This window comes from Saccopteryx bilineata, chromosome 5 (genome assembly GCF_036850765.1).
Source record: "Saccopteryx bilineata isolate mSacBil1 chromosome 5, mSacBil1_pri_phased_curated, whole genome shotgun sequence".
Taxonomy (NCBI): domain Eukaryota; kingdom Metazoa; phylum Chordata; class Mammalia; order Chiroptera; family Emballonuridae; genus Saccopteryx; species Saccopteryx bilineata.
The window spans coordinates 95730409-95745497 of record NC_089494.1 but is presented as its reverse complement, the minus strand read 5'-3'; the positions used below and the strand labels follow the sequence as shown (position 1 = coordinate 95745497).

Below are 15089 nucleotides of genomic sequence, written 5' to 3'. Positions count from 1 at the left end.
TTAAATGTCATGCTTCTTAATTCATTAAAAACTCACAAATCTAAATATATGAGATGTTCATTGTAGCACTGTCTCTAATAGCAAAGTAATAGAAACAACCAAAAAACCCACCAGCAGGACAATGGTTAAATAAGTTCATGTATTTCTATACTATAAAATGTAATAACTTTCTTTAAAGGATAAGGTATTTTTTATATGTACTGACATGGAAAAATGCCCACAATATATACTTAAGGAGAAAGAAATCAAATTGTAACATTTCATGTATTTTTTATCTCCATCTTTAGAAAGGAAAAATATATATGAAGAGAGGTAGATGAATAGATAGAAAAACATCCAAGAGGAATACCCATCTGTTAACTATAATTAACATTAAAAAGTTTTAATAGGAAACCAGAGGATTTTACTTTTTTATTCCACATAATTCTGATTAATACATTTCTTCAAAGACTTATATTAGTTTTATTATACACAATAAATAAATAGATTAAACTAACAAAATAAGCTTTCAATGGAAAAGGGGCAGAAGATATAAACAGCTATTGTTCACAGAAGAGAAAATTTAGATGAATTCTTTTATTTTTAATTTTTTCTTCATTTCTTAAATTCAAAAAATCTTAAATTCAGTCCCTGACCAGTTGGCTCAGTGGTAGAGTGTTGGCCAACATGTGAATGTTCTGGGTTAGGGGCACACAAGAGAAGTGACTATCGGCTTCTTCACCTTTCCCCCTTTTTTCTCTCTCCCTCTCCCACATCCATGGCTCATTTGATTCGAGTAAGTTGGCCCTGAGCACTGAGGATGGCTTCTTTCTCTGCTTCAAGTGCTAAAAAATAACTTGGTTGCTGAGCAATGGAGCAGAGCATGCCCATAGGGAGCTTGTCCGGTGAATCCTGGTCAGGGCACATGCGGAAGTCTATCTCTCTGCCTTCCCTACTCTCACTTAATTTAAATAAATAAACAAATAAAATAAAATAAAGAATTTTAAATTCAAAGAGTGACAGACCATTCTCACCTATCAAAATGAAAATTGTTTAAAAGAATAGTACTAAATGATAATCGTGATAAAAGGACTACATGTTACACACAGTGAAATGTGCTAACACATCTCACATTACCACATTTGAAGAAAAGATGAGCTATAACTTAATATTCTAGTATGAGTTCTCATGTGGTCTCCTGACTAGCAGCAGCATCATCTGGGACCTTGTGAGGAAGGCAGATTCCCCAATACCTTCCAGACTCACTGAATAAGAAATCTAAGGATAGAGCCAAGATATTTGTGTTTCAACATGGCATCCAAATTATTCTCATGAACAGTAAAGTTTGAGAACCATTGATCTAGTTGTTGTTTTCCTACTATTTTGTCTTATAGCAGTGTTGTTCAAAAGCAGTGCTATTGCCATTTTGGACTGGCTAATTCTTTGTTGGCGGGGGGGGGGGGGGGGGGGGGACTGTCCAGTGTAGCATTCTAGCATTCTTTGCTTCCAATTAGTCATGACAATCAAAAATGTCTACAGCAATTGCCAAATGCCCCATGGGGATAGCAGAATTATCACTGGTAGGGAATCACTGCCTGAAAAAATACTCCAGATGTGAAGGAAGAGTACATACATGGAAATATTTTTTAATATATCAATTTTATTTATACTAAGAAATAATAGGGTACAACCTGTTCTGTCCCATATAAAGTAGTGAGTAAATAATAAATACTACATATAGAAGATAAAAGTGAAAAAATTCTAGGTACAGAATTATATAAAACGAATGCTTTCAAATATGTATGTAAATACATTTTTTATTTATAACAGCTAAATCCTGGCATTGTCATTCTGCTGTTCAAAATCCAAGAATAGATTATGATAATATCTACTATTTAAAGAATCATCATCTTTGAATTAAATCACAAGTCCATACCCAGGCCCATAAACTCCTCCACAGCCTCTTTTGCCTCCTGTGCCTCACTCCTCAGCCTCCAGCCACTGTCCTTTTTACTTCTACATCCACCAAAGACAATCTCACCACTGGGATTTTCTACCAACTCTTCTATGCCTAGAGTCTCCTTCCCCTGGTGTGCATTGAAGGAGGTCTCTACCTAGATGTCCTTAGGAAGGGCTTCTTCAGCTCTGAGTACCTTTATTGCTCTGTGTAGCACTTCCAACACACTCTCTCTACTCATCAGAATTATCTGGGGGCCATATTACCTGCAGCTAGCCAGGCCCCATACTAAGTAAACAGGTATGACTGGGGATGGATTTCAGGACATTAGGGTTTTTTTAAAAAGATCTCTAGGGTTAATGGAAGAACAGCTACTTCTCTTTCTCTTAGTTTTTTTTTTTTTTAATCCTTCAGTGCCTAAACTCATATTACATATTGTTTAGTGTTTGTTTGTCATCTGATTCTCCTGGTATATGATAAACTTCACATGGGCAGGACCTTTACTCATTGCACTGCCTCCAACACTCAGAACAGTGTCCAACACCTAGTAGGAACTCAGTAGGTTTTTATGAATCCATAGTAGTTACATTTATTTGCTGTTTATGGTGACTCGTGGATTTTTTCTTTATTATCCTTTTCTAAACTTAAAATTCTCTTGAATTGAATGTATTACTTTATATTCAGAAAAAGAAATTAAAGTTGATTTTAAAATTTGCCTTTCAAAATTGTGATATAGTTGAAGCATAGTAACTAACACATAATACATATTCAACCAATAATAGTAGCTCAGTGTTCCTTTATGATATTATCTACTAGTTAAGGAATTTGGCTATAATATCCCATTTTATCTAGAGTTGTTGTCGCATTATAGAGTAGTTGTCACATTACAACTAGAAATAAGTCATTTTGAAGTCTATGGGCTATTTATTCTTTTTACTTTATCATTCCCCCAATCTTATTAAATATTCTGAATATTGCTTTAAAAGATACTTTAGAATCTGTCTGTAATGTCCAATCAATAAAAATATGAAACAAGTGAACAATTGAAAATGCTGTCTTCTACATTGAAATTCAGTGTAAAGAGGGTACTTAATAAATGTAAAGAACAAGGCCATGTGAGCTATGAATATGCATCTGCCACATGAAGCCCCTTTTCCATGCTGTGCAGTGACAGAATTACACACACATGGCTTTAGAGATTATTTAAAAGCAAAAGTGTACAAATATAGCAATAACACACCATTTAGGAGGATTGTTGTTAACCTGTTTAAAAAATAATAATAATGTGATTTTTAGATCTAAATTTAAAGACTGTAATTAATTTAAACCAGTTGACTTATAAATACATATACAAATGGCTGGATTACTGTCAAATGACCACCTTGAAACACATCAGTGTTAAATGCGAAATCATTGGTGAATGCTCTTTTGCTTCTACAATATTTGAACATTTTACTGACAGACAGCCACAACTTTAAGGGAGAAGGTGGAATTCCTGCTAAGTCCCCAACCATATACGTTTAAAAAAATAGTCCAGTGTAGAGAGCAGTATAGCTTGTGCAGATTGAGAGTAAGCAAACACACGGTTAGCATGAATTCCCCTCAAAGTAGCCATGGCACCTAGGAAACATAAGTTGAGCACATTGAAAATGTATCTTATTTTTAACGGTCTCTTTCACTCACATGGTCAAAGTCACACTTAACATTTCACATACAGCGGCGGAACTGTATTTTGCAAGCCAGGTGTAACCTGATGGCAGGCACACCTTCACCACCAAACTTTTCAAGTTAAACCACCTAAAGTTATGTGTGTTGGAAAGTCACAGCCTTGCAGAGATAGGGAAGGGAACACTTTTAATACACTTCCAATAATCTGAGAGCTGTCCTGCAGGCAATTATGTGGCTTTCAACTTCCTTTGCAAGTCACTATGGTAACAGCCAAGCACAAACTGAAAAGGAAGTTTGCGTCCATATATCTGTTTAGAGCTGGACTATTATTAAATGATTTGGTCTTCTTAATTCAGTATTAATTTTGTGTTTTATAGTAAATCTCTCTTTCAGTTTGAGTCATTTGGCTGTAATTTTAAGCAACTAAGAAATTTCTTTGAGTTAGCAATTCAGCTCACTCTTGGAAAAACTTACCCAGCATAAGGCTGCAAGGATTTTTTGTCTGGAGTCCAACATCTGTAGTGCTGGATTATAGATTGTTTCTAAAATAATCTTAAATTGATGGATCATTGCTCCTTCCATTTGGGCTCGACAAAAAGTAGTTCTGGCATTTCCTCTCCTTTTTATGCTGTAAACTGTATATCGTCCTTTTAAGCTCTTGTGAGAAAAAATGAATTCTTACCCACTTGAAGATTTTATAAACTTGAATTTTACTTAGCGGTATAAGAATTCCTTTTACAGTGAATACATATCAAGTGCTGTTTCATGAACAAATTTATAAAATTATAATTATTTTTGTCAGTCTATTTTAAACTGGGCAGTATTAATAAATAACCTTTTTCAAGAGTTACACTTTGGGGTCTTTTTCCTAGTAGTCAAACATACACAGGCACTAAACTTTGAGCTCTTTGTGTTGTTTAGAATTGAGTATCTTTGCTTTAAGGATTCCTTAAGAGTAAATTAATGGTGAGTAAACAAACATGTAGAAGAATTTCCAAATATTGACCTAAGGTCCACATGCTTTGCACCTTCTCACCCAACCATCTGTATTAAACTGTATGTTGATCTCTCAACCAAGCCTTTGCTCTCACCTTTCTCCTTCAGATGTGTTCTTTTGCTTTTTTTTTTTTTTTTTGCCTAGAAAGGGAGTTTTTTGCTGAAAACAGATTCATTGTAGCTCAAAATTTACAGCATCGTCGTGGAGTCTAAGGCCTGATGAAATCTAAGCCCCACCAAAGGGGCGGAACTCTCCAGGAAGGTCCACAGTCCGACTGTACTAAGTTAGCTGCTCCACACTTCTGACCCCAGGGTGGCACCAGAGCGTGAAATCCATAGCATTTTCAGACGCATGCAATAGTCCCTTGGCAAAGCAACTACAGCAACGTTTTCTTATTTGTGTTCCTTGTGGTCACTCAGGAGAATCTACAACACTCAAGGAAGTGGGGGACACAGGAGTCTCACAGAGATGAGCAAAGATACTTTCTGCAGGACTTGTCGAGACTTTATCATACTTTTGTGCATTGTGAGTTTTCAAGAAGAAAAAAATGGCATACAATCTTTTCCAAACTTATTTTACTCATGAATGCTATTTTTGTAAAATATATCACAGAAATGGTGTTTTGTAGCACTCGCTCTCATGAAAGCTGTCCGGAGGTACTGCCAGAACCCTAGTAAAATGTGCTTGGTTTCTGAGTCAGACCCCTCCAACAACACAACTCAATTTTACTTTAAGCTACTGGAAATACAGCTTAGTCTTTCTGAGAGTTTTCCATCTTAGACACTAGTTAAATGGGCTGTTTTTGGTTTGGGTTTTGTTTTTGTTCTGTTTTTTTTTTGCCATGCGGGGCTTTTACTTCTTTCAATAGCCTCTGTTTCTCCTCTACATGTTTTACTAGTGAATCCATCAGAAATAATGGCACTTGTACTGCTCAGCTGGTCCTTCACAGTAAGAGTGAAAACTATGATATCCGTTAATCTGAGGTAAAAAAAAAAAAAACCCTAAAATTTAAATAATTTTGTAGGATAGTATTCTAGCTATATTTGAAACTGTTGTTGAGTTTCTGTATGATACTACATCCACCACTTAACTCTTTAAGAGTCTGTTGAGGTAGAGTCGGTACATTCACATTTGAATAATGAAGTTTATAATAGCATTATTACCTTTTTCCCAGACACTTCCAGTTTTAGGGCCTTCATTGCTAGAAATATCTATTTCCACTGTCTATTAGAAAGGGATACCATCTACCTTATTTTTCACTCCATAAGACATACCTGACCATAAGACACACCTAGGGTTTTAAGGAGGAAAATAAGAAAAAAATATTCTGAACCAAATGGTGTGTTAAAATATTTAATAAAATACCATATTTTTTGCTCCATAAGACACACGGGCATTTTCCCCTCCACTCTTGGGGGAAAAAAAGTGTGTCTTATGGAGCAAAAAATACGATAATTCAAGTGTTAATATAAAACTATACATTGCCTCTCTACATGAATTATAATATATAGTTTAGTAGTTGGTAACTTCCATCGCAAATTAGTCTTCACTCTCAGCATCTTTTCTAACCTAAAGAATGACTAATTTCTCAACACACTAACTACTAGTCGGTTGATATATAGGACATGAATTGCCAATAATATATAGATATAGATATATTGTACACCCACAAAAAAGCACACATTTTGTAACATTGAATAAGAAAGATAACATGTATTCTATACAATTTGCATCCATATTTTCATACTTTCTTTCTTAACTACATTTGATTTTTCTAAGTTAATGCAGGCAACTTGATTTTCCACCTTAGGAAGCAATTCCAACCTAAGAAAATTTAACCTGCAGTAATACAAATATAACAAAAACACTAAACTTTTGTTATTTAGTAAAATCTACTTATAAAAAGATTATTTTAAAGCATTTATAACTTAAAGCTGGTTTTATGAAAATCAAATAGGTGCACAGAGAAATTCACACAAAAGATACAGGTTTGAAACAGAATGGTGTTCCATCTTTACACATGTGTAGAAGTACAATGTCAATAGTTGTCCACAGAAAATGATGCACTGGCAGAAATCTAATGCAGAAATTCTCTTCCATGACCCACCAGCTAAGATAGAGAGTGCTTTCCCCAAGGAGGGTTCTGACATGCAGCTCTAGCCTCCTACTCTTCATCCTGTTTAAAGTCAGTCTTAGTTTCCTCCTCTACCTTTGTTCCTGCTCTGGATTCTAAGACCAAACCTTTAGCTGAGATGGCAAAATATAAAGGTCTCTGAAGAAACTGAAAAATGTCTAGTCCTATTTCAGCTTCCTTTCTCTCACACAATGGCTCAAGTCCCACCTGCTGGATCTTTCTCGTATGCGCTGGAGAGCTAAATTACTCCTTCAGCCACCCAAGTGCCTCTAGATGCTATGGGGCTCTTCCAGCTTCTACCTCCACAACTTCCTGACAGCCACAGCTGCCCCCTCCAATAATCCACTCTGGACCTCCTTTGATTTCTTGCCTCACCTTTGTGACTTTGAAGCGATTCTGGCTCTAAACTGTCCCATATCTCACTGTTTCTGCTACCCACTGAAATTATAGCCATTATTAAGTAGGAAAATATCTTTAATCTTCAGTCTATCTTTGTCATTTCTTTCTCTTTTCAGTCTCCCTGAACTCCATGTCTTAAAGTTCTTCTTCTGCCGTTTGCCAAGATGCCCTTTCTTAGTCATCTTCAAACTTTCAATATCTCTTGCTTTTGATTCTACCTTCTGCATGCTCTATGACCTCTGATCCATGTCCTCTGCTCAATAAATTTTATAAACACTGACCTTTCTGCCAATGACAGAGGTTGTTAAAAAAATCTTTTACCACACACTTGAATCCGTGTTAACACCATAAATTTTTAAAATTAATTAAAAAAACTTTTACTTAATAGGCACTCAATTAATTGAATAGTTATGTTAACGTTCTCCATATTTGCTTTTAACTGTGTGTATGTGTGTGTGTGTGTGTGTGTGTTGGTATCACTGAAGGAATTGGTATCACAAAATAGTATTACTTTAAAACCAAAAGAGAACACCTGTTTTCATCTACTCTGAATCTTGCTAATAACTTGTATAGTAAAGATACCTGGAAGAGGCTCAAAGAGATCTTAAAGCAAAGTGAATAGGTCTATGAAAGGGAAGCAAAAGCCCACTCCATTTGACCCTGCTTCAGGTTAGGAGAATGTTTAAATCATTCTACTGACTTTTGGTAAATATAGTAGCAGTGTGACATAGTTTCTTATATTCTAAAGGAAACTTTCAGCTTCAAGTCTCCTATAACTTACTGATACAATAAAAATATAAGACTCCCTTTCAAAAATGCAGCCATCCCAACACACGTATACAAATGCTTTCCATTTAAAGCAGAAGAAAAGTGAAAATAGGAGGCAGAATATCTTGAATATTCAGTCCAGATTTGAGAGTCATTTTGCCTACAGTAAATCTATTGTAACTGGGCTGTCCATCACAATACTATAGCAAGAAATAAAAATTCAGACCCTCTTATGGACGGATTGGGTAATTATGTAAAGGATCACAAAGGGGAAAATTAGCCCAGTTGTTAAGCACAGCAGCCATTCACACACACCACAGCTATGGTGTTTCTGCATGCACTAGAACCAGGCTGCCTGGGTTAGCACCTCAGCTCTGTGTGATAAACACTTCACCACTCTTGGCCTCATTTGCAAAATGGGCTTAATCGTGGAAGCTACCTTATGGGATTGTTATGAAGATTAAATGAGACAATAAAATTGCTTAGACTAATACTTGGTTATTCTTGATATTGATCAGGTCAAGGGCATTTTGCTGTGGGGAGTCACAAATGGTTAGCTTTGGTCCTTCTCAACCCTTTTCAGGATAAAGAAGGCATAACCTCTTGGTCACAGAAGAGGTACTTTAGAGATTTAGGTTTGTGACAGGATGGAAGTAGAGCAAATCTCCATAGCCTCCTTTGACTGGGGCTATGGAGACCAGGAAGGCCAGACAAGAGAGTCCTCCAAAATCCAACCAGTGCACCAATGTTTTGTCATGAGCACTGAGACCAAAGACCCCACTGCCTACAGGGAAGTGTCCTTTTCCTCTCTCTTCTGACTATACTCATCCGACCCTTGGAATGCAGAATTTAGTATTTCTTAGCGCCCTTTCCTTCTGTATGCTATAGCTAGTTCCTTCACATCACTCCCTCATCCCTAATTTTAATATAAAAACAAATAGGTTTCAATATTAAAAATAAACATTATTTTTTTATGTCTCAATTGATAGGATAGGGCTTTAATTTATTTTTAAGAATCCTGTGTTGAGCAGGCAAGGTATTACTATTAATAAAGCGACATTGTAATGTTTCATTAGTATTCCAGCTCTCCACACAATCCTCACAAAAGCAAACATTTCTTCAATTCCAGTGAAACTCTTTTTCCTGTGCAAATGCTGCCGGCTTTAGCATTTTATTGAGATGTAAGCTAAACTGGCTAACCAAAATAAATGTGGAGACTTAGAATTTTCCCATACAATGAAATATCTCAAAACCTATCTTCTTGGCCCTGGCCGGTTGGCTCAGTGGTAGAGCGTCAGCCTGGCGTGCACGAGTCCTGGGTTCAATTCCCGGCCAGGGCACACAGGAGAAATGCCCATCTGCTTCTCCACCCCTCCCTCTCTCTTTCCTCTCTGTCTCTCTCTTCCCCTCCCGCAGCCAAGGCTCCATTGGAGCAAAGTTGGCCCGGGTGCTGAGGATGGCTCCATGACCTCTGCCTCAGGTGCTGGAATGGCTCTGGTTGCAACAGAGCAACTGCCCAGATGGGCAGAGCATCGCTCCCTGGTGGGCATGCCGGGTGGATCCCAGTCGGGCACATGTGGGAGTCTGACTGCCTCCCCATTTCTAACTTCAGAAAAATACAAAAAAAAAAACCTACCTTCTTGTTATATATATTCTAGTCAGCATTTGGCAGGAATACTATTCTCATACTAAACACTAAAAACATATTTTTGCCCTTGGTCTTTGTGTTTAGCTTCTATTATCAATTATGCATATATTTTTCTACTTTTTGTGTTTGGATTGTTATATATTTTACGGACGTCACCTTTTCCCTCCATTGACTATAAACACTTCAAAGTCTAAATCCAGTTAGACTCCACAGTAATTTTTGCTGTCTAATTTATTTGTTTCACAAACATTCATAGAGTACCGACAATGGCCAAGTACTAGGTGGATAAAAAGTTGTACATGACAATAAAATTTTTCCCTAAATGTCATCAGTTCTATTTCCATACAATAAAGCATAAAGAGTAGAAGACTAAATAGTGCATAGATGTTGTTTCTCTGGAACTAGAAAAATTTTTGTTTGTGTTGAATTTCCTGTTTTGCCAAAGCCAACCAATGCCCTTACTTCACTTCTTTAAATTGAATTTAAAAAAAAAAAAAAAAAGAATTCAAGAACACAAAACTTTATAATTCAAAAGTAGCTACATTTTTTCTTCAAAGTCCAATAAAATCTTTTCTCTACCTTTCCTTCTCTCTGTTTCCACAGGATAGTGGCCAAAGCCTCCAAGAACCTCATGTCAACCCAAAGCTTAGGGATTGTATTTGGACCTACTCTTCTGCGAGCTGAAAACGAAACAGGAAACATGGCGATACACATGGTATACCAAAACCAGATAGCTGAGCTCATGTTGAGCGAGTACAATAAGATCTTCGGCTCAAAGGAAGACTGACAGACAAGACAAGTTACTGAATATGTTCACATCTGTCTCAATGCCTAATATTTTTACATTTCTGTAAACATATTTCTGAAATATTTTTTTTCTTTCATGCGACAGATGCCTCATTTTGTGAAAACTTCATGATGATTGTGTGTTTAAGTTCCAAACATTTGAATAAAATAGTTGACAATATTTGCCTATATGCGTTCTACATTAACCCCTTCACTGCTCTTTTGTCTAGCCTTCTAAGCATGCATTATGCATGCTCCATTCTATTTAGTAATATACAGAGTATAGCACATATACAAAGAAATAATTGCAGTGCTGCTCCTGGGCAATGGTTGTGTGGTTGTGTGTGTAGATATATGAGGGAGTATAAGTGTGAATGTGGCTGAGGATATGTGTGCACACAGGTGAGCTTTCTTGTTACTCTGGCTTCTTCACACTTGTTCCTACACTACTACTACATGTGAGAAGAACCAAAAAAGGAAGAAAGGCAGAAATTAATAATTTTTAAGCAGAACAAAGGAGGTCAGGTTCTTAATGAATATAGACACATTTCATCCTTCAAGAACATTTCCGTATGTGTAGATATAGTCCAGCCATCTTTGCTTGTTACTATTCTGTGGAATGTACAAATTCTTGTTCAATGGCAATATTTTTCTGAAAAAAAATGACACTTCAAAACGTTGGCAATTGGACATGTTTTTTTATATATATACTATTTGCAGTCCCTTAAACATACTTGTTTTATAAATTAGAAGCAAAATTAGTGCCCTGCAATTTTCATCTTTATATTATATAGGAATTGCATGGCTGCTTGTTTTTAATGTTAGCATACATTTTGAAGCTTCATCAAACTGTATATCCTCTTTTTCCCTAGCTATGTCATTTCATGTAGAATTTTTATTATACTTCTGAGGATGCTTTACTGGTGAATTACATTAAATCAATCTAGAAAGGAACTTCTTTAAAAGTCATTCTTTAATATGCCCTAAGAATTACTTGACTAGACTTGATTGCTAGATCCATTTGATGGTGAGTTTCAGTTGTCATGGATAAACAAAGGGGTAACTGTCAAGAATATATCAAACATTGTTTTATTGTGAAAAGCATGTTCTAGCTGAACACATCTCATACCCAGTTTTGTGAAAATATTCTGCTGATAAAAATGTAGACTTATGTTTGACAGCTTTTTAATCAAATTCAAATGGAATAAATAAAACTAATCCAGTGCGATAAAGAATAAGTCTAGTTATTGATTTGTTCATAAAATGAAAAATAAAGCATGTAAATAAAACACATAATGCACGAATCCAAGAGCAAACACTTAGAGCAATAATGAGCTCGAAGGCATAGGCTGTATGCATAGATGGTGTATACGGCAGAGAGAATCTGCTCAAGAGATGGCCAGACATGCACACAGCTCCAGCATCCACAGAACTGCCTTGGGAAGGAGAGACTTCCCTTGCCCTCTTGAATGTCTTCATTTTGGCAATGGCACCAGTAAATCGGCTCATGACCAAGAACAGAGAAGCACTACAATAAATGCTGAAATGTGGTTTTATCAGCTGGGATGTATACATATACCACAAAATCAAGGAAAATTATGTAAGGCAGAGAACCCCATGATCTAAAGTCACTGGTAACAATGAACTAACAGATTCACCAGCTTTAAGCTCTTCTTATACTTAAAATGATACTTATGCCTTTCAGAAAAACATGGACCCATGAAAACAGAGTTTTTGGCATTGTGTTTCAAGTCCTCCTCATTTCCATGACATTTCATATTCTCAATTATGTCCTGTCCAAGACTTTAATTATCTCTCTTTTTGAGGGGGCAGGGGAGTAGGGTTAGGTTCCCAGCATTAAAATCTTATCCCTTCACTTGTCCATCTTTAAAGTAATTCTAGGAGCATAAGCCAGAAGGAAGCAGCACTAACAGCCAAAGAGAAGCAGCACTACCTGCTTCGAGCAGGGACGCACAGCCCCTCGTCTCTGCAGCTTTCCAGATTCATAATCTTCAAAAGCACCAGTTTCTTCTTGATTTTCAATCTGATCGGATTTAGCTGGATTCTAACCCCAGCTGTGCCCTGTCCCTGTCTGCTAAGGGCATTTAATCAGAGACTGTGTTTCCTCTCTGGGAAAGGGCCATACCAAGGTTCTGAGCCAAAGTGCCCATCACAGGATCAGACTTATACACACTGAAGGCATAAAAAGGGTCAGTAGATTCTATAACATCTCAAAGACAGAAACGAAGGTGATATCAACTAACTGTTCCAAGTTTTAAAGCCAAGATTGTAGATATCATAGGTTAACTCACTAAGGTATTAGATTTTATAAAACTGATCAATATTCTCCATCCAGAAGACATGAAAAGGCAATGAGTATTTATTTATCATCTTGTCTGAGCAGGTACAAGTCTACATACTACTGATCAAATATAAAATAAAGCAAATATTCCTACCCTTTGTAGTTTCACAGTCCAGCAAGGGAGGTAATCAACCAAGGATTAGTTACACTTCAGTCAGAGACCACAGTCATCTTATTCTGGGGTACTTCAACCATGTACCCCAGGATTCAGTACTTATTCATAGAGATATTCAAAAAGTATTTTTGCCCTGGCTGGGTAGCTCAGTTGGTTAGAGCATCATCCTGATACCACCAGTCAGGACACATACCATAATCAACCAGTGAATACATAAACAGGTAAAGCAGCAAATCGACCTTTTTCTCTTTGTCTAAAAGCAATAAAATTTTAAACAAAAAATACTTTTGTCCAGTTTTTTATCAAAAAGTATTTTTGAATGAATGAGCAGAAGCTAGTGCAAAGATACTAAGAAAACTCAATGGTTGACCACCAGATAACAAATTGTGCCTGGGGCTGTCAGGTAGAGCTTCACTGGGAAGGTAAGCCTTTCAGTCTAATCCTGACAAATGAATAAAATAAACCAGACAAAGAAAACTATAGAAGACACATTAAGAATCAGGAATGACATAAACAGAATTGTGAAATACCCATTACTCCAAAGGAAAGTGAGAAAATCATTGACCAGAGGGGGTTGTGAAGGTGTGATCATTTTAGAAGATGGAACTGAAGAAAAACGTTGGGATCAGGTATAAATCATGACAAAATATTTAGATTTAATCCTGTAGGCAAAAGAGATCCAATTGTGGTTGTAAAATAAGAAAGCCATACTGAAGCTTTATTAGAAAAAGAATCTCTAAATTCACCAGAGGCAGAAGAAACAAATTACTGTGAGGACCTTGGCATTGTCTTTTATATGCTTTTGTATGTTTGTGTGTATGTACATATATGTGTGTGTGTGTGTACACTTTTTACTATTTTCCAGGAATAAAATTATAATGTTGTATTCTTAGAAGTATTTTTATATTATGATGAGCAATAATTTTAAAAATTATATCATCAAGATAATGGAGACACAAATACGTACAGTGTCCCTGGAAAAGCATGCTAATTAGTACGTCCCATTTCAGCACAGACTTGCATAGACTCATGCAGAACATGGGCGGTTGCCCCTCTCCCACTCACAAAAAGCTTCTTGGAGATGGTATTTATTTTGTCCTATATGTTGAGAGTCTGACTACTTAGCATGTGCCATATGACAGGATCACCATGCCACAGCTAGTAATTGAAAGCCATATGATGGTTTTCCCTATCCAATTAGAAAACAAAAGATCCAATTAAGAAAAATTAGAAAAGCTGTTAAAAGGGAACAATCACTTGCCAATGGTGCTGTCCTTACAGTTTAACACAGCCAGAAATTGACCTGTACTTCTCCTTTCCACGTTTATTTTTGTGAATTTTAAGTTAATCACCCCGTCAATTCCTAATTAAAAGGTCCTGCAAAGATTTTTATCCAAAAAGACTGTCATTAAGAGTTCTGGTTCAAATTGCTCTGTTGTCAAAAGTAAAAAATAACACCCAAACAATATCAAGTCTCTTCTGGGAAAATCAAATCTTAATACAAAACAACAAAGATTTTTTTCAAACACAATAATCTCGTATTATTTTCTTGATTAAAATGTGCCATCTTATCTTTAGAAAATAGACAGTTTTTTTTCTCATTTTTAATCCATGATTTCCTTACCAGAATGAAGCAGGTAATATAAGTGAGTAAAGAAGAGCAGGCTGAAGGAATTGTGAAGAGGTAACATCTGGGGAAAACCCGAGCTCACCTCTGGGCACAAGGGTTGGCTCACGCCAACATTGCTCCTGTGCGAAGGCAGGCACAGTCTGCCATACCTTCACATCTTTCATGGAAAGCCAGAAGTTCAGAAACTTGCATGAAACCTGATTTTTAAGGGCACCTAATAAAACTCATCTGAGCAAACTCGCCCAAGCACCTTCATTTTTGTGAATTTAGTGTTAAACCTTTGATGTTGCAAAGCCTGCTCCCAGCAAATGGTAGCACCTGAAGCCAATGGTGGAGCTATGTCAACGAGCCAAAGCCATGTGTCTGTACAAGGAGAGGACAGGTAGTCTAAGCATCTAGGAGAAGTTGCTGTTAATGTCCTGGGAGTTACCCTCTCGCTCTGTCTCAGTTTTCCCATCTATAAAATGGAATACTACTTGCCTTATTTTGCCCCTTAGAACTTCCCAGTGGAATTATATGAAGAAAATTAAAACAGGCAATACACCATGAAACTAGAAGTTGTTCCTACTGGATATAGATGATAGACCTCCAGCTTATTGACTAACAATTAACTTTATGATCTTCGAAAAACAGTGAGAAGGAAGGT

At 36.6% G+C, this 15089-nt stretch overlaps 1 protein-coding gene across 1 annotated transcript in view; it reads left to right on the top strand.

Moving 5' to 3' along the window:
* Positions 1 to 11553, top strand: part of ARHGAP15 (Rho GTPase activating protein 15) — a 694101-nt gene extending 682548 nt beyond the window's left edge. The window contains exon 14 of the mRNA XM_066279712.1: positions 10154 to 11553. Coding sequence (XP_066135809.1) covers positions 10154 to 10337 — 184 coding nt within the window. The 3' untranslated portion in view covers positions 10338 to 11553. The remainder of the gene's footprint in view (positions 1 to 10153) is intronic.
* Positions 11554 to 15089: the final 3536 nt, after the last annotated feature.